Source organism: Erithacus rubecula, assembly GCF_903797595.1.
Source record: "Erithacus rubecula genome assembly, chromosome: 3".
NCBI lineage: Eukaryota > Metazoa > Chordata > Aves > Passeriformes > Muscicapidae > Erithacus > Erithacus rubecula.
The window spans coordinates 2,048,492-2,067,178 of record NC_136689.1 but is presented as its reverse complement, the minus strand read 5'-3'; the positions used below and the strand labels follow the sequence as shown (position 1 = coordinate 2,067,178).

The window sequence follows — 18,687 nt, the reverse complement described above, 5'->3', positions numbered from 1 at the left end:
GGTTTGGGATCCCTTCTCCTCCCGCTGTTTCCAGGATTTGGGATCCCTTCTCCTCCCGCTGTTCCAGGATTTGGGATCCCTTCTCCTCCCGCTGTTTCCAGGATTTGGGATCCCTTCTCCTCCCGCTGTTCCACGGTTTGGGATCCCTTCTCCTCCCGCTGTTTCCAGGATTTGGGATCCCTTCTCCTCCCGCTGTTCCAGGGTTTAGGATCCCCTTTCCCAAAGTTTTTACGGGCAATGCCTCAAGGCGTGGCTGGGCTGAGCATTTAATCCTTTCCCAGCTGGGAAAGCCACGCCCGGCAATTTGGGAAATGCGGCTGCTCCTCCCCAATTAGCAGAAGTGATTTTCGAGTAATTATGCTCAGGTGATCACAATTCCATATTTATACATCAATGTATGTATAAACCTTAAAATGTATATATAGAATATTATGTATATCTATATATATATATTTGTATGTGTGTGAAAGTACATGTAAAAGTATATAAGTATAAATGTATAAAAGTATGTATGTGTATATGTATAAATCAATATTTAAAGTATATATGTGTGTAAAAGTATATATATATATAATTATATGCCTATAAAGGTAGATATATCAAAGTATAAAAGTTGTATATCAAAGTGTGTATGAATATGTATAGATATTTAAACTATTTAAATTTATATCTATGAAGTAGGTATATAAAAGTATATATAAGTTTGTATATATTTTTGTGTGTATGAAAGTACATATATAAGTATGTAAATATATATGTATAAAAGTATGTGTGTATATATACTTAAATGCATATATGTGCAAAAGTACATATATAAAAAATTATATAACTTTTATATCAAAGTATATATGTATATTTTATATATCTATATTCATATCAAAGTATATTATATATACTTTTATATCAAAGTATCTGTGTATATATATTTAAACTATATTTATATGTGAAAGTGTGTATATATACATAAAAGAATATCAGTATAAAGTATATATATTGAATATAGAAATTAAAGTACATCTATATAAGTGGATATATTCATTTATATTTACAATATTTATATATATATAAGTATATATTGCTATTTATATTAGTATATATTTGTGTATATATACACTATATGTATATATGTACATATATATATATTAAATAATATAAAACTATCTATATTAGCATATATATTAGTGTATCTATTCTATTCTTATACAGTAGTAAAATTATATATTTTAATATTCCCAAACCATTTAAGCTGTAATCAGGAAGTACAACCCAGTAAGGAAATTTTAATAGACATATAAATATACAATAAATCATATATCACATCTCTTGTATCTCTGGGGCTTTGGCATCTCAAACAATTCACTGGAATTGATTTTTGATTTTTTTTTTTTTTTGTGCTGCTGGTATCTTGCAAGAACAACTGGAGAATAAAATTCATATTTATATATTTCATATATATTTTATTTGTAATTATTTTATATAATAGATATTATATATAAAACTGAAACAATAAGCATTTATATTCATTTCCACTTTTTTTTCTCCCCTCTCAAAAGATCAAAAATCTCAAGGAGGGATGAAAAGAAAGCCCAAATATTTCCAGAGTTATTTTGTGGCAGCAGAGCTCTGAAGCACAAATTCTGATTTTAGTGTTAGGAGGAGACAGAAGAATTCCACATTAGTTTGGCCTGGATGAACAGGGGGAAAGAGAGGAAATCCAGACACAAATCTACAAAAATTGTTTAGGCAGAAATTATTTCTGCTGGCTCAAGGAATGTGGGTTACAAGAAAAAAAAGAACCAAAAAATGCCAAAAAAAAACCCCAAAACAAGGCTTTTTCCTTGAATGGTTCACAGTCTAAAAAAGCAAAATATCACACAGGGAAAGGGTTGAAAAAAAAAAGGATTTAAAGCCAAAATGTAGAATTTATCTTTGTTTCTATCCAGCAGAAACTGTGCTCCCAAAAATATTAAATAATTAGATATAGCAGGAGCTACACCCTCCTCTCAAAATAACCTTGAAAATGCCTCAATGCTCATGCAGAGAGTGGTTTCAGCAGGAATTTTTGGGAAAAGGGGTAAAAGATGCCACATTTTCCAGCCCAGAAATCCCTGGGGAAATTGAGTCTCCTGGAAAAGCAGCACCAAGGGCAGCCCATGAGGAATAAATCTCATTTTGTGGCTCTGGATTTGGTGACTGAAGGTTTAAAAGTGTTCAGCACTGTCTCAGCAGCAAATCCCACTCAAAATATTGATATTAAGCTAAAAATATTGCTGAGGGCTTTATAAAGTAATGCAGAGTGAAGATGCTCACACAAAAGTTGTTTTTTGAATTATTTTGAAATTATTTTGAATTATTAATTATTTTTTGAATAGAGAATAGCAGTGATTTAAATAATTTGCAGCAGTATATATACATATATATGTCATATTATATATATTTCTATTTGTATTTATATTTATATAAAATAGAGTAGGCTGAAGAACAAGCAGTCATTTTTTTCTGGATTCCTCACCACAGCAAGACTTTTTTTTTTTTTTTGTATTTTATTATGGGTAGGTAAAAAATGTAACAATTACCTTATTTAAAATTACCTTAATTTTCCAGCCTTAATAATTCCATGGCTCTCAGAGGGGCAAAATCCCTGCACAATAAATTTTTGCACCCTCCAGCTCCAAATTCACCTGGATAAAATCTATAATGATGGAGCAGGCTGTGAGGGAAATTTAAAAAATTAAGGATAAAAATTATGGATTGGGCTGCTCCATTCCATTTATACCTGGTTTTTTTTGGTTTTTTTCCCATTAAACACCTGTTTATTCCACCACCACCTTCTCCTGTCCCACCCTGTGTCACCTGCAGCTGCTGGCAACAAAAACTTTTCTAACACTGTGAAAACAAAAGAAATTTATGTCCAAGGCAGAAAAGCATCAGGGCTCCCCCAAACAGAGGAGTTTATTTAATGTTTGTTCAGGCTCTGCTCAGCCAGGACAATAAAACCATTCTGAGCAGCCTTGGCACAATGGGTGGCAGAGATTTAATTCATTTTTCCAGCAGAAATACTGTTTCCAACCCCACACCTGACCAAGACTCTAAGGTTTTGTCAGCAAACAACCTGGAAATGCATTTATTCTGTTGTATGTCTTCACATCAAGCCAGAAAAAGCATCTTCTCTTTGAGATGAGTCACATTTAAATTAGAGGCAACAATTAATGAGGTATTCCACAGAATCATTTTACAGCAAGCATAGAGTTTTAATCAATATAAGCATTTTCTTTTCACAGTAACACTGGAACAGAGGCAGAATGTGATTTTGGACGGGTTTTGTTACAAATATTCAAGCAATAGCTTTCTTTTTTTTTTTTTTTTTGGACAAAATGAGATCTCACCTGGGCAGCTCCCTCATTGTGTAATGGATTTACACAATACAAAAATAAAAAGGGTTCCTATAAACCACTGAAGGTTAACAGGGTCAGGAGGCACAGAGCTTTGGAAGAAGAGAGGAAAATGCTGCAGCAAGAAGAAAAATTGGGGAAGCAGAGGAGTGTTGGCAACTAGAAAAATAAAGCAAAGAAATGCCAAAGCTGCTCTAAAAACCCTCAGGGTGAGGGATGGAGAAAATTTTATGTGCAGGTGAAGCAGGGACAGGGTGTGAGAGGTGCAGAGCCAGAACATGTGGCATTGGAAATATTCCTTTCCTCTCCCAAAAAAATGGTTTGAGGGATGGGAGCCAGAGGAACCACCTCAGCAGGAGACAGGACCAGGAGGTTTGAGACCTTTTTTACTCAGCTGGGATGAGTTAAAATCAATCTATGAAGCACAAGGTTTTCCTCTTCCTGAATATAATTCCAGAGGTGGGAAGAAATGCCAACCCCATCAGCAAGTTGAAGAAGCTCAATGCAAGGAGCAGTTTGCAGCAAAAAAAAACTTCAGCCTGAGAACACAATAAGAGCAGCACTCAAAAAAAAAAAATTATAATACCACAGAATGGTTATTCTGAACTGAAAAAAAATCAGTGCATGGAGCAGAGAAACTCCTGATACACACAGAGAGTGTCTGAGGGAGTGAGTGTCAGCCTGAGATCCATCCAGAGCACAACCCAACAACCCCCTAAATACACAGGGACTGAGCCAACAACACAGAGGGGGAAAAGTGCAATTCCCTGGCTTTGGCACTCAACGGCAGATCCATCCCAGTGCTCCCCACAGCTTTGGGTTCGATCTGAGCAATCCTGCAAGACCCCAAACAAGGCAAACGCTTCTCCCCCATCTCATTTAGCAGCCGCCTGCGGCCACCACGGGGGCGTGCTGGCTCTGAGCCGCACCGTGGCCCCTGCCAGGCGCACGCAGAGCGGCTCCTTGGCGTGGGCCAGCCTCAGCAGGGCTATCCCCAGCTCTCCCCGCCCCGCACGGAACCTCCCGGCCCGTTTTCCCGTCTGGGTGAGGATCTCGGTGCCCGCGGGGACGGCGGGGCCGGGCGGCGGCTCCGGGAAGGCGACGGGCAGCAGCCGCTTGCGGATCACGCCCATGTGGTGGGTCCTGGCCGTCAGCTCCTGGCCGATGTAGCAGCCCTTGGTGAAGCTGATGCCGTTCATGAAGGCCAGGTTGGATTCCAGCGGGAGGGCAGAGCCCGGCGGGAGATCGTCCACCCCTTCGGGAATGCCTGGGGAGAGAACAAGCGGCAGGTAAAGCTGCTCCTGCTCACACCTGTGTTCTGACTCATCCTCCCTTTGGTTTTCCAATCCACGGGAAATTGGCGCTTTAAAATGCTGTTTATCGTATCCAATGATGCAGCAATTCACAGGTCACAGCATTCAGCATTAGCTGAAGCCACTCCAGTTCTGGTTACAATGCATTATGAACTTTTTATAACAGAGCATCTTACACCATGACAACCAATCAATACTTATACTATTCCCCATAGCCCGTCATAACTACTAACATTGCCAAATTCATGTTACTATGTTCCAACCACAAAAAGTTAGTGTGTTACAGTTTAAGTTAGAAGTTGTTTTTCAGTTTTCTTGCAGTGGAAAATTTTGACAGCTTTCCACTTGTAACATGGCATTTTTGTTTGCCCGTGAAAATCTTTTTGCTTGGTAAAATATCTTTTGTTTGAGGCGAGTTTATCCTTTGCTCTGAGTCATAAAAACCCCTTCCAACTCATTTTACTCTTTGGCTTCTTAATTATTCAGTAAAACTGGCTCAGCAATTTTTCTGTATCAAAACTTGCTCTCATTTCTATTCCTTCTTCAGATTCTACATTCAAAGATCTTTCTGTTATACATCATAGACATCTGTGAGACCTTCCTGTTAAATTTTCATTTCCCATCCCAAACAGATCCCAGTTTCAGCACAGCACCATCACTTTCCCTCTGCCAATTCATTTAATCCTTTATCAGCATGGGCACACTAAAATCAAAGGCACTGGGGCTCAGATCCCTGGCCTGGGAATTAACTCAGCAAATCCAGCCACAAAATTTTTAGGAAACCAAGTCTGGGTCTTTCCTTTTCCTTCCTCAGCAATAAACCAAGTACCCAGGCATGAGTAATCAAAATTACTCAAACCACAGAAGATTCTCTCTAAGAAAATGAAAAATCCTGGCTTTCTTTTAGCATTCTTGATCAATCCCATAATCTGAGTAATAGAAAATTATACCCAAACCTTGCCACCAGACAGAATTATAACCATCAGGTCACTTTAATACTGAAAATAGCAATTAATACATGTATTAATTAAAAAATTAAATGCATTAAAAATAAGAATGAAGGGTTTATAACTTATTCCTGCCTTATATCAGCATGTGGACTCCCAAAACCCATAGTGCAAAACAGGGCTTGGCTTTACCTTGTTTATACCTGTGCCTGTGGTAATCCTGAACATCTCCAACTTGGCTCCCAGGGATAATCTCTGACAGATTTGCTCCTTTCTTTGCAATCAGTCTCCAGCCCATGACTTCTGCCCTGGGGTCAGGAGTTAAGAGCAGAGCCTGGTGTGCAGATTTTGGGAGGGAGCTGGCATCCCCAGGGATGACAGCCCACAGGGAGAGGTCAGGGCAGGGGCTGATGGTGACTTTCCTGCGGATTTTGTAAAGTTTCAGGTGGTTTTGGATGGGATCCAGCACGCTGCTGTCACACTCCAGCAGGATGTGAGGCTCCTCTGCTGAGCTCCCGTGCATCCTAAAAAAAAAAAAATCACAACCCTAAGGTCAGGAAAACAGCCACAGCAGCAGGAGGCAAAGCTGGATTTTTATTTGGATGCTGGTGCAAATTCAGAAATCTGAGGAGTTCCTGTGGCACTCAGAGAGCAGCACCCATGTCCCCTGAACTGCTGAATTCTTTCCTAGCAAACACTTCTACCAGAGGCAGAAACAGGTCTGGCCATGTGGAATTCTCAATCCTTACCTACAGTAAGGGAATTTCAGCGAGGGGAGAACTTTGTTCATGTGATAATTGATAAAAGATTAATCATAAAATCAAAACATAATCATATGTTAATCATAAAAGTATTGGGGTTTGTATAAACTGGAATACTTAGTTCTGAAATGAAGCGTGACACTGAAAAAAGGAAAATACATGATTCAATCATTTTATTTGAAATCTTATGTTTTCTAAATAAGTTGTATCTACTGACAGCTTGCAAAACAAGGCTTTCACACAGCCCAACAGATTCTGCAGAATCACATTTCCTGCCTTTGTGTAATCCATCACAAAGTATCTGCTAAAGATCAGACTTCCCACTTCTTCTGGTTTTTATCTACCAAGACCAGATGGTTACATCTCCAATTGTCCCAAGAGCTGTCCCACCGAAGTTTGGAAGTTTCTTTGCCCACCACTGCTTACCTTGCAGAATTATTACAGCAAAACAATAACAATTATTGATTACTTCAAGGAAAACCATCCTATAAAAAGGGAGCTGCAAACCAAGTTGGGTGGAAGTGTGGGGTGGGCAGTGACCCCTCACGTTTTCCCCAGCACTCTGCTTGCTCTATATATAAAAAAAAAAAAAAAAAAAAATCTAAATTTTGCTAAATATCGAAACTTTGTTTCTCATTTATAACATTCAGCTGTGCCTTCCACTGTCACAGAATCCCACAATGGATTTGGGTTGGATGGGACATTAAAGCTCATTTTATTCCAACTCCTGCCATGGCCAGGGACACCTTCCACTATCCCAGGTTGCTCCAAGCTCCATCCAACATGGATTTGGACATTTCCAGGGATCCAGGGGCAGCCACAGCTGCTCTGGGCACCCTGAGCTCACCATCCTCACAGGGAACAATTTATTCCCAATATTCCACCTGTGCCCCTGGCAGGGCTCTGAGCTCTCCCTGCAGCTTTCCCTTGTCCAGGTGAGCACCCCCAGAGCAGAGGGGCAGAGTCAACACCCACACCTGGGGATATTGCAGCCATGACACGTTTCTGCTGCGCTGATCCACAGAGCTTGTTTGGAAGCGCTTTTTTTGGCACATTAATGGAGAAATTTCAGCCAGCCGCCCCCCCCCCCCCGCAATGGTCTCTTCCATCTCCCCCCCGCGCGGCCGCGCCGTTTGGTCTCACCTGTACAGGATGACGTCATACAGGCAGCGGCCCTGCACGTTCAGCGCGTGCGCGTAGAGCGCGGAGGGGGCGTCGCCCTCCGCCACCAGCTGCGTGACGTCATTGGTGAGCAGCCCCTGCAGGAACACGGCGGCCTCGGCGCCCCGCACGCCCAGCAGCGCCCGGCTCAGCGGGAAACAGGCGGTGGCCGCGCCCCGCCGGCCCCGGCACCAGCGGCGCAGCAGGGGCGCCGTTATTGCCCTCACCAACATGGAGGCGCCCTCAGAAACTCCCCCCGCCGCCGGCGCCCGCCGCCGCCGCCGCCATCTTGTGTGTGTCCGTTGGGAGGGCGACACCTGCTGGCGGGGCCGGGCCGTCGAGGCTCCGCCCCTTCCGCCAGGCCACGCCCCCATCCCTCACCACGCCCTCACCGCGTGGCCACGCCCATTCCCTCACGGCGCCGATGCCGAGCGCTCCCCGCGATCCTAAAGGAGAAATTTGGGAACCCCCCCCGGGTTCCTCGGGCGTGCAGTGAGTGAAGAGAACAGCCTAAAGCGCTCCCGTGTCTCGCTGTTTGGTTGTGGGGGCTGTTCCCCCTTAAATTAGAGAATCAGTCAGGCTGGAAAGGACCTTTGAGGTCATGGAGTCCAGCCATCCCATCTAAACCATGGCATTTCCTTAAGCACCTCCATTCCTGCCCTGCCGAGCCCCAAATCCACAGGGTGCTGCGGACAGAGGGGTCAGAGCCATTCTCCCTCTCCAGGAGTATTTTGGCTGTCAGGGTGGAAAAGATTCTCCAAAGGTCCCTGTTTTTCATTCTTTGGTTTCTACAGGACTCACCAGCTGCCCTCCATCCTCTTTTAACATCCTTGGAGAAACTCTGCAGCGCCGGATTGGACTAAATTCTAATGTTTGGCAGTGGGAATTTCTGCATGGGAATAAACCATGGAATAATGGCTTTAAACGTCATTTAGTCCAACACCCAGCAGGGACACGTTCAATCCATCAGTTTGCTCAGAGCCTCATCCCAAACTGATCTTGAATATTTCCAGGGATGGGGAATCGCTGTGTTAAACCCCCAGTTAAAATCATGGATTGAAGTGCTGTTCCCATCCCTCTGGGATGTTCATGGCACTCTGAAGTGCCTGGATAAAAAATCATGGAGTTAAAATCATGGAGCTGAAGCATTGTTCCCATCCCTCTGGGATGTTCCTGGTGCTCTGGGAAGTGGGGACAGTCCCTGGCCCCAAATTGACCCCCTCAAACCTCCAGGACAGGCAGCACTGGCACAAGCCCACCGATCCTAAACCCCTGAGCAAAGGGAGACTCATTTTGCAGAGCTGGAAATGTGCTGAGTTATCCAGCTGGCCCTGGGCAGGGCTGGGCTCTCCCTTGTGTCCTGGCAGTGATAACCTTATCACACATCTCCATGTCCCAGCAGTGCTGAGAGATTTGGGGTGTTCACCCTGGAATTCTGCAGGTGGAGAAATAAAGATGTGGGCAGAGGTGACTCCAGGTGACCTTGGCACGTGGGTGTGCTCTGTCCACCCGTGTCAAAAACGGGGCTGGGGGACCTGCCTGGCTCTGAGGCAGCTGAAGGAGCAGAGAGATGATGACAAGAGTGGTTATTTTCTCTGCCTGGAAGTGGGAATGTGCCCAGAGCAGGAGCTTTTTGAAGGAGAAGAGGGAAAGGCAAAAATCTGGAAGCACAGCTGGGCTGGAACTTCAGAGTCCAGCAGGCACCACGGATCCACATCTGGATCCAGCTCTGTGGGGTTTTTGCCTGTTCCACATCCCTCCTTCACCCACCAAGCTGTGGGGATCATCAGTGGCCATCCCACAGGCAGTGTTTGCCATCTCCCTGCACTGCCAAGCACCACAGGTGGTGTATCAAACCCCACGGAGATATTTGGAAAGGCAGCAAGGGAATAAAAGTGAAAATAGAAAACAATCAGGCACCCAGTTCAAGCCTTTATTTGTTTTACCACTTCCTAACACTTTTATTCCCTTCCCTCTGGGTTTGCTTTTCTTTTCTCTTGGAGTTATGCAGCCAGTAAAGTCATATTGAAACATTTCAGTGTCAAAATTACAACTCTGCCAGTTTAGTGCATTAAATCAGCTCAGGGGATGGTTTGAGACAACTCATAGTGTGGCTGAGACCTGCAGCCCTGAGAGCCCTGGGAAGGTTTGTGCCAGCCCCCAGTGAGTGTGTGCCTGTCTTCACTAAAACAATTCCAGAGCCTCCATGACATTAATCTCTAGTGGAAAGTAGAATTCTAGTGGAAGGTCTCCCTCCCTGTGGCAGAGGGTTGGAACAAGATGATTTTTAAGGTCTCTTCCAACCCAAACCATTCTGGGATTCTGATACTGCCCTGATGGATCATTCCCCACCAGCTTTGTAATTTCTAGGGTTGTTTTTTGGAAGGAGAGCTGGTGGCACAAGGTGACAAGACACAAATTCCCTCCTCCATGGAACACCTCTCATGCAGGGAGATGTGTCAGGGTGGCTCAGGATCCCTCAGAAGGTGGTGACAAAGGACAGAGATTCCCTCATTGTCCCTCAGCAGCACAAGCTGCCAGCAGCTTCCTGCTCCATCAGCTTTCCTCTCTCTGCTCTCCCACTGCCTAAAACCCCACTTGTGAAGGCTCATCCTTGGCATTTATTTGTCAATAACTCATCCTCACCAGGGATAACCTCTGCAGCCAGCCCTTCAGGTTAATGCTGGGATAATAAACTCATTTTCTCCAGCTTTTTCTTGGGGTTTTAAGCAGAAATCCTCATCCACAAACTCACATGAGCTGCAATTGTTCCTCCCACACCCTGTGCATTAAATATGCCCTGAGCTGTGCCAGCCACAGGCAGCTGGGACATGGGGCTGTGGTAAACCATAACAGCACTTCTGGGACAATATCCCACATTCCTGGAGGGGAAAACACAGATTGTGGCAGGCCTGGGCAGTGCAAAATCAGTGCTGGTGGAGGGAAATTGCAAATACAACAGGCAGGATGCAGGAATAGAGCAGAGTGGAAGCTGAGCTTGGAGGGAGGGAGTCTGTGCATCAAAAAGGCTGTTCTGAAAGGAGGGTGAGCACCAGCCTTTTCTTCCAGGGAAAATGGCCTGAAGTTAAACCTGGATGAGGTTTAGATTAAATATTAGGGAAAATTTCGTTGCTGGCCAGATATTGGAATAGACTGCACAGGGAAGGGGTGGGATCACCATCCCTGGAAATGTGTGAAAACCATGTGGATGTGGCACCTGGGGACAGGGTTTGGTGGTTGTGGTGCTGGGTTAATGGATTTGATGAATTTAGAGGGTTTTTCCCACCTTGAGGGCTCTGGGATTCCTGCTGGTGGGACTGAGGGGAAGGAACAGCTCTTACTGCATTTCCCTGGGAGGAGGGATTAGGGAAGGATTCCACTGATGGATGGATGGAACAAGATATTTGCCTTTACAAACAAAATGTAGGTTTGCTGGTAATTGAAATTGGATATTGGAAGATCAAAGAAGCAATGGGGGAAAATTGTGAATTCCATAAGAATTAAAAATTAAAAGTGTGGGGGGGTTGTACATTAATGGGGAATCTCAGATAGCAGGTGTTCTGGGAAATCTGTATTTCTCAAATACCTCAGCCCATGGGGAAAGAGAAATTGGCTGGGAAATTGGGATAAAAGGGAGGCTGCATCCTCCAAAAATTGGAGAGACTCCAGGGAAATGCCCCATGGCCTCTCCCTTTATTTGAATAAAGCAAAAGGATTCCTCTGTCTCCTTTTTGGACATAAACCTCTGGTGGCTGTGGATTAATGTTCCTGACACTGGTAATTTTAGTCTGGCTTTCCAAAGAAATGGGAGGGGTTTCCATTACTCTGCCTGTTCCCAAAATACTGCTGGATGGGGGCTGCTTTTGCTCCTTCTATGAGCCAGGATCAACCCCCAGGGCAGGGACACCTCCCACCACACCAGCCCCATCCAACCTGACCTTGGCTATTCCCTGACTCTTGGTGGGACTTCCTCTTGCCAAAGAGTCAACATAGCTCAACTTCCAGAGAAACAGAAAAAAATGCATGTTTGAGTCTAGTTTTTTTTTCCTGAGGACATTTGGAGAGGGGTTGTGAGTGAACAGTGTCTGTGATTTAACAGGACACTAAGGTGGTTGGACAGCCAGGCTCTCTCACAAAGTGCTTATCCCATGGTTTGCCCAGCCTGAATCATCAGTTTCTCCCAGATTCCCCGAAGTTTTGCTGCTTTTGAAAGGCCAGGCTTCCCTCAGCAGTTTGAGCTGTGTGCCTGAGGGATCTGCAGGCAGTGATTCATCAGAGAGACAGCACATCCCAAACAACGGCGAAGGTCAAACGCTTCTTAAGGCAAAACTATTTTGTGATGATTTGTAGCCATATCAGGGAAAACAGAGCTCCTCCGTGGCTAAAACAGGCAAATCTTAGATGGAGAAGGATTTTTTCTCATCACTCAGAGCCTTTCTCAAGCAAGCACCACACGCTTTACATACTGTAACAAAATGTAAGTTTTATTCCATATTATTAGTAATGGGTGTGGAATAGCCACAGTTGAGTTGGACTGATGTCCCTTTCCCTTTTGACCAGTGTTTAATATTCTAATTACAGCCCAGATGTAACATTTACACTGAAAAATACTTACAGATTCAACCTCACACTCCAAAAATTTCTAGTACAAATACAGTTAGTACACTAAAAAAAAAAAAAAAAAAAAAGAAAAACCCACAAAAAAAAAAAAATAAAACCAATCCCAGACACTTTGTAACAGCACAGACTGGTTATGGCCGTGAGTTAAGTTCAAGTATTTCCCAGTGGAATGCAATGAAAGCAAGAAGGTAATCTGGCTTTTGTGGGACATTCCTGGCCCTGAATGGTAAGAAGAGAAATATAAGTGTGGGCACTTTATCTGACCAAGTTTAGCGAGGGAGTCAATGTTTATAATTAGTTCAGCCACAAAGCTAAACCTGTCCTGTGTGTGTGGGACAAAACTGCTACCTGGAGAAAAGATAAAAAGAAAAGCAAAGCATTAATTATACCATTGGCATTTCTTCCGTGGCTGATGCTCCTCCAAATGAATTTCCTTGAGCTGCTGGTTGAGTTAGGAACAGTTGTGGTGAGGATTTTGTGAATATTTTGCTGCTCTATCCTTTTCCTGCCCCAACTGAGAGGATAAAAGAAGGGGTTGTTTCTCCTGCCCAGAAAGGAGTCATTCCTGCAGAGTCATCATTGCATTTGTGGAGTGACTCAGTAGAGAAACTTGACATCCTAAAGGGTTTATAGGTCACAGAGTAGAGGAAGAAGAGGGGAAGTGAGCAAATCAGTATATATAGCAATAATAATATTAATAATAATAATGATAGTAATAATCTTTTCTGTTCCTAAGGCTGTCTGACCCATGCTGGCTCCTGTGTGTGGCCCAGATGGGATCTGGGAGAACAGGGATCGCTCCTCCCCAGGCTCAGAGGATCAGCAGCGTCCTCCAGGCTGGCTGGGAGCTCACAGGCAACTTCCATCCCTCCCAGGCACCCCTGACAGCAGAATATTCCTGCTAGGAATACACCCCCTGTGCCTGAGTCCCTGTCAGAATCCTTGGAAAACGTGGGAGAGCAGGATCAGCTCCCTTTGGGAAGGGATGTAATGCAGGGAAGTGCTCCAGGCCTGAGGGATGAGCAGGGCTGGCAGTGGTTACCCCGTGTCCCTGCCTGACAAGGGGGTTATTGATCCCCCAAGAGTCTGCCCTGGCTCTGGCACTCATCAATATTGCAGTTATTGACTCTGCCTGAGGAAAACAGCCTGTGCATATGAGATGGGAGGGTGACACCAGCTGGGAAGAGGATCCAAAGGCTCTGCAGGACCCACGGGTCACTCAGAGCCCCCTTGGCTCGCTGTGTGACAATAAAAAGGAGCTTTGAAGGAGGGCAGGAGGATTCTGACTGTGCAACCACACATCTGGAGAGGGGAGCAGTGCCCAGCCTGCAGGAGATGGGGTTTTGGGGAGGACCAGAGTGCAGGAAGAGGAGAAGGGAGGGAAGGTGGCATGAGGAGCAGCACTGCCACACTGCTGGGAAAACACGAGGTGGCTGCTGTTGGTCCAGACACAAAGAAAAGCAGCCCTTGGAGAAAAGTTGATTAGAGTGGAAGTGTTCAGCTTAAAGCAGATTTAAGGGTGAAAACAATCTCCAAACAGCCAAAATATGCAGAGGTTAAAGGCATGAGACTTCTCCAATGGGTTGCAGAGAAGGGTTCATGCCACCCTTTGGGAACAAGTTGGCAAGAAGATCCACTGTCTTTTCCCACCCTCCTGCTCTGAACCTGGAATCTCCTCCCATGGGCACAGCTGGGTATTGCTGGGGCAGCAGGTGCAGCCCTGCTCTGTAGACTGGGTTTAATTACTTGATCAGATCTCTGTGATCAGCTCTGGGTGGTTTTACCTTAAAATCTGTCCCTGGCTTTCCCCACGGCGAGGTGTGTGCCAAGATTTTTCCTGGAGCAATTGCAAGGGAGTCACATTCCTATCCCTGGCTCACGGGGGGATCTGCAGGTCAGAAGGAACTGAGGGGCAGATCTGAGTCACCAGAAAGTGCTCAGGCCATGAGTGGTGCTGATAGGGGCAGGAGAAATCCAAAATCTCAATTCCTGCACGGGGTGGTGCCTTCCAGCATCCTGTGGGAAACACAATTTTATCTGGGGCTGTGCTGGTGTTGCTCATGGAAAAGGAATCAGAAGAACCCAGGCATCATCCAGCCATGGTTACCCTGTGAGTTTCCATCCTTCCCTTGGGGTCATGACTTTAAAAACACAGAGTTTCCCATGGGACACAGGGCTGGGAGCAAAAGAGAAGTCTCACTGATGTAGAGGACAGCTGCAGGCATCAGGGAATAAATTTCCACCCAGGACCACCTCTCTCTCCACCCCAGCAGCCAGGGCTGTGACCCTGCAGATTTTTTTTCCAGGTGACAGCAGCCCTTGTGAGCACTCAGCCTCTCCTTCTCTGCCCAGCACCTTCCCACACAAGCAACAAGGACAAACAGAGCAGTTGGATATGGTTGTGTCCCCAACACTGTGGTGTGACCTTTCTGAGCCTTTCCTGCAAAATTCCCAGCAGAAGGGGATGGATGGATGGATGATAGATGGATGGATGGATGGATGGATGGATGGATGGATGGATGGATGGATGGATGGATGGATGGATGCATGCATGGATGGATGATGGATGGATGGATGGATGGATGATGGATGGATGGATGGATGATGGATGGATGGATGGATGGATGGATGATGGATGGATGGATGGATGGATGGATGGATGGATGGATGGATGGATGGATGGATGGACGGATGTCACCACTGACTGCTGCTGTGCTGATCCTCCTCCTGGATCCAGTTACCCGTTTGTGAGGGGAAAATCTCAAGCTGCAAGAGCAAACAGCATTCCAGGCATTTTACCAATGCCTTCAGCAGGACCAGGACCAAGCCTGGAAGTGTTCCCCAGACAGCTACACACAGCCACAAAGCTGAATATTTGCTGCTGGATACCTTGTAGAATGTTTCTCTGCTTTCCTTTTAATTCTACTTTTTTTTCCTTTTTTTTTTTTTTTTTTTTTTTTTGCTTCCAGGACTGTTCTCTAATGCATCATACAGCTGAAGTTCCCAGGAGATGAAGGGCATATCCAAAATCTCTGCCTGATCCCAAGAATGGCAAAAGGGCTGGACACTTGGGGAACAGGCATCCTCAGGGCTTTTAGGGACTGATCTCAAGGACATGAGAGTGATGTCCAGGGAGGAGCCATGAATATCCCATGGATAAGAAATCCTGGCACAGCCTGAGGGAACAGCTTGGCACAGGGACAGTGCAGTGTTCAGGGAGAATTCACTTCTTTTGCAACAGGTTTGATGTTGAAGGCTCTGCCTACCTGGGTTCCCTGTGGTGGTGATGAAACCACCCTCTGACAAAGAACAGTAGGAGCCTTGGAGCTCAGCAGCTTGATTTTAACATGCACCCAAAGTACTGTAAGTGCATGAAAACCACCCCTAAAGTCAAGCCCTCATAAACTCAGGAAAAACTTCCTGCTCTTGTCCTGGTCCTGTCCCCATTGAAGCCACATCTTCTGCAAATCCCCCCAGCAAATGTGGGAACCCACCCAATTCCCCAGGTGAGGCTGGAGGCTGCAAGCCCAGGATGAGATCAGCCCCAGTTGATCAGCTGGGTTCTCTCAGGGGAGGTGGAAGGCTGTAGAAGGAGCAGAGGGTTGATATTACATTTACACCTACCTCTCTATGGCTACGTTCACAGGCACGTGTTCATACGTGTCTGTATCTACACATGGACACACACACACACACACCAGAGACACGCTATGCATAGATCTGCCACCTGCCACTATTTATAAGGGTTTGATTAATCAGAAAAACAAATTTGCCAACAGTCCTTATCCTCGATTAATCAGAAAAACAAATTTCCCGATGCCGATCGTCTAAAATTCAGCAAGTAAAGGAGCCTGAACCCTTTACACTTTTGTTTTCCTGGTTGCATAAAGGCACTTTCAGATGATGTGAAGCAGCAGTTTGTTAAAAAACTCTGTAACTGCAACAATTCCCATCACATCTGTAGCAAGTGCTACACAGGCACCAGTAGGATGCAATGTCACTGCTCGCTCCTGCTCCGGAGGGTTTGGAGCAGATTTGCTTCGATGCAGAGGAAGAAAAGATGAAACCTTCAGCCCTGTGTGGTTTGAGGTCTCCCTGTGCTAGGCAGTCGCTGTGTTCCTGCCCCAGACATGGGTGCCAGCTCTGGCTCACAGCATCCCACGAGGCCTCCTTGGCATCTGCCAGCCCAGGCAGATCAGCTGTGAGCCCGCCACGAAGCTCCGTGCAATATGTCAGTGGTTTTCTTACCAAAGGATGGGAAATTAATTTGATTAAGGGTATTTAGTAATTAAACCCCGCCTGGCCTGCAGCACTGGAGCCTTGCCATGCAGGAGGGTGGCTGATCCCTGCCAGCCTCACTTCCCTCCTGAGCCACCAGCAGCTCCTCTTCCCACCACAGCACATTGTCCAGTCTCTGCTGGGGGCTCTGGTGTGACCCAGGGCCTGGAAGGTGTGGGGGGTTTGCTGTTACTCACTGGAGATTCCCAGCCGGAGAACACATTGGAAACAGGGAAGAAATGTCTTTTGTTACCGCACTGGAAGACAGCACTAAATCAGTCCAAAACTCCTTTCACTCTCTGGACTCCCACACAAAAATCGCGCCCTGCGAAACAAACAACACCGAAAACCAGAAACAACCCGAAACCAAAACCCCTCTCACGCTGCCCCCTCTCCTTCCTGACAGAGTTATATCCACACAGACGTCTTCCCATCCTTGCTGCTGGAGCTGCCTTTCTCCAGCGAGGCCTTGGGTTTAGCACCTTGTTTCTCCTGGGCGGTGTTGGCCCTGTTCTGCTCCACCACGGTGCCCCCCGAGGCGGGGCTGCTGGTCCGAGAGGGCTGCGTGTTGGCCTGGGTGCTGCTGTAGCTCTGGAAGGCGATGTCCAGCTGCTCCTGGGCCACCCGCAGGTGCTTGTGCAGCGTGGACAGATCCGCCGGCAGGTTCTCGTCCGGGCTGGTGCACTGCTGCTCCTGAGCCACGTTGGCCAAGTTCTGCTCGTGGGCCATCAGGCTGTTGGGGATCTTGGTGGATTTCTCAGCTTTGACCACCAGGTTGTACTCGGGAGGGCAGGAGATGTTCTTGGGGTAGGCGTAGTTGTAGGGGGGCTGCCGGAAGCTGTTGATTTTCCGGTTGCGGATGGCGTCGCGGATGGTCCCGAATCCCAGGTGGAACATCTCGCACATGTTCAGCAGCAGGCACAGGCAGCTCACCACGTACATCACCAGCAGGAAGATGGTCTTCTCCGTGGGCCGGGACACGAAGCAGTCCACGGTGTGAGGACAAGGAACCCTGTTGCAGACGTAATACGCTTCCACCTCGAAACCGTAGAGCAAATACTGCCCTATCAAAAAGCAGACCTCGAAGGAAGCGCGGGTGAGGAGCTGGAAAACGTAGATTTTCATCAGCCCCTCCTGCTGGATGCGCCTCCTCCCGTCGTGCTTCTGCTGCTCCTTGCACTTGGGCTTGGCCTTGGCTTTCTCGTGCTCGGCCGCGTCGTCGGAGATCATGGGCTCCTCCTCGTCGGCCTCCACCGCCTCCTCCATGTTGCGCACGGCCTGCCAGTTCAGGGCGAACTGCTTCTTCTTCTTGAAGCCCTTGAACCTCTTCTCCTCCTCGGCCGAGCGGGCGATCCTGTGGATGGCGTAGCCCAGGTACATGACGGAGGGCGTGGAGATGACGATGATCTGGAAGACCCAGAACCTGACGTGCGAGAGCGGCGCGAAGGCGTCGTAGCAGACGTTGTCGCAGCCCGGCTGCTTGGTGTTGCAGGTGAACTTGCTCTGCTCATCCGAGTAGATGGACTCGCCCCCCACCGCCGTCAGCACGATGCGGAACACGATCAGCACCGTCAGCCACACCTTCCCCACGAAGGTGGAGTGATTGTGGATCTCTTCTAGCAGGCGGGTGAGGAAGCTCCAGCTCATGTTGGTCATAAGGGCTGCTCAGTTATAACCTGCAGGGAGAAGGGGCAGATCAAAAGCAGGGCAGTGACTGTTCCTTGTGCCGGGCATGGGTGAGGCCACACCTCCAATCCTGGGGTCTGTTTTGGGCTCCTCATGACAAGAAAGACATTGAGGGGCTGGAGCGTGTCCAGGGAAGGGAACAGAGCTGGGGGGGCTCAGCCTGGAGAAAAGGAGGCTCAGGGGGAACCTTGTGGCTCTGCACAACTCCCTGACAGAAGGGAATAGCCAGGGGGTCGGGCTCTGCTCCAGGGAACAGCCTCAATTAGGGGAGTTTTAGATTGGATATTAGAGAAAATTTCTCCCCTGAAAGGGTGGTCAGGGCTGGAGCAGTGGAGGATGCTCCCACATCACTGAGACTTGCCCTGCTGAAATATCTTTCATTAGCAAACACAGAAGAATGCAAAGAATCAGTGAAAGAATGAGAATATTTATGTTTACAGACTGATGGTCCTTTTAAGTTCCTCTTGAAACAAAGCAAAACAAAACAAAACTTTAATCAAATACAGACTGTTTCAAAAATAAACCTTGA

The 18,687-nt window shown here is 46.6% G+C and overlaps 2 protein-coding genes across 3 annotated transcripts in view; both read right to left on the bottom strand.

Annotated features, from left to right (window-relative positions):
* Window positions 1–4,267: 4,267 nt before the first annotated feature.
* IBA57 (iron-sulfur cluster assembly factor IBA57) lies at window positions 4,268–7,908 on the bottom strand (the record flags this gene model as incomplete). The annotated part of the gene is made up of 3 exons (XM_079300696.1): window positions 7,557–7,908; window positions 5,845–6,176; window positions 4,268–4,659 (listed from the first exon to the last, which is right to left on the bottom strand). The coding sequence occupies exons 1-3, from the start codon at window positions 7,805–7,807 to the stop codon at window positions 4,268–4,270; spliced, it is 975 nt and encodes a 324-aa protein (XP_079156822.1). The 5' UTR covers window positions 7,808–7,908.
* Window positions 7,909–12,037: 4,129 nt separating this feature from the next.
* The window catches only part of GJC2 (gap junction protein gamma 2), a 30,485-nt gene continuing 23,835 nt past the window's right edge, over window positions 12,038–18,687 (bottom strand). Inside the window, exon 2 of one of the 2 annotated variants that reach the window (XM_079300040.1) lies at window positions 12,038–18,148. In XM_079300040.1, coding sequence (XP_079156166.1) covers window positions 16,881–18,128 — 1,248 coding nt within the window. In that variant the 5' untranslated portion in view covers window positions 18,129–18,148 and the 3' untranslated portion in view covers window positions 12,038–16,880. The remainder of the gene's footprint in view (window positions 18,149–18,687) is intronic. The other variant, XM_079300039.1, reaches the window with a different exon arrangement.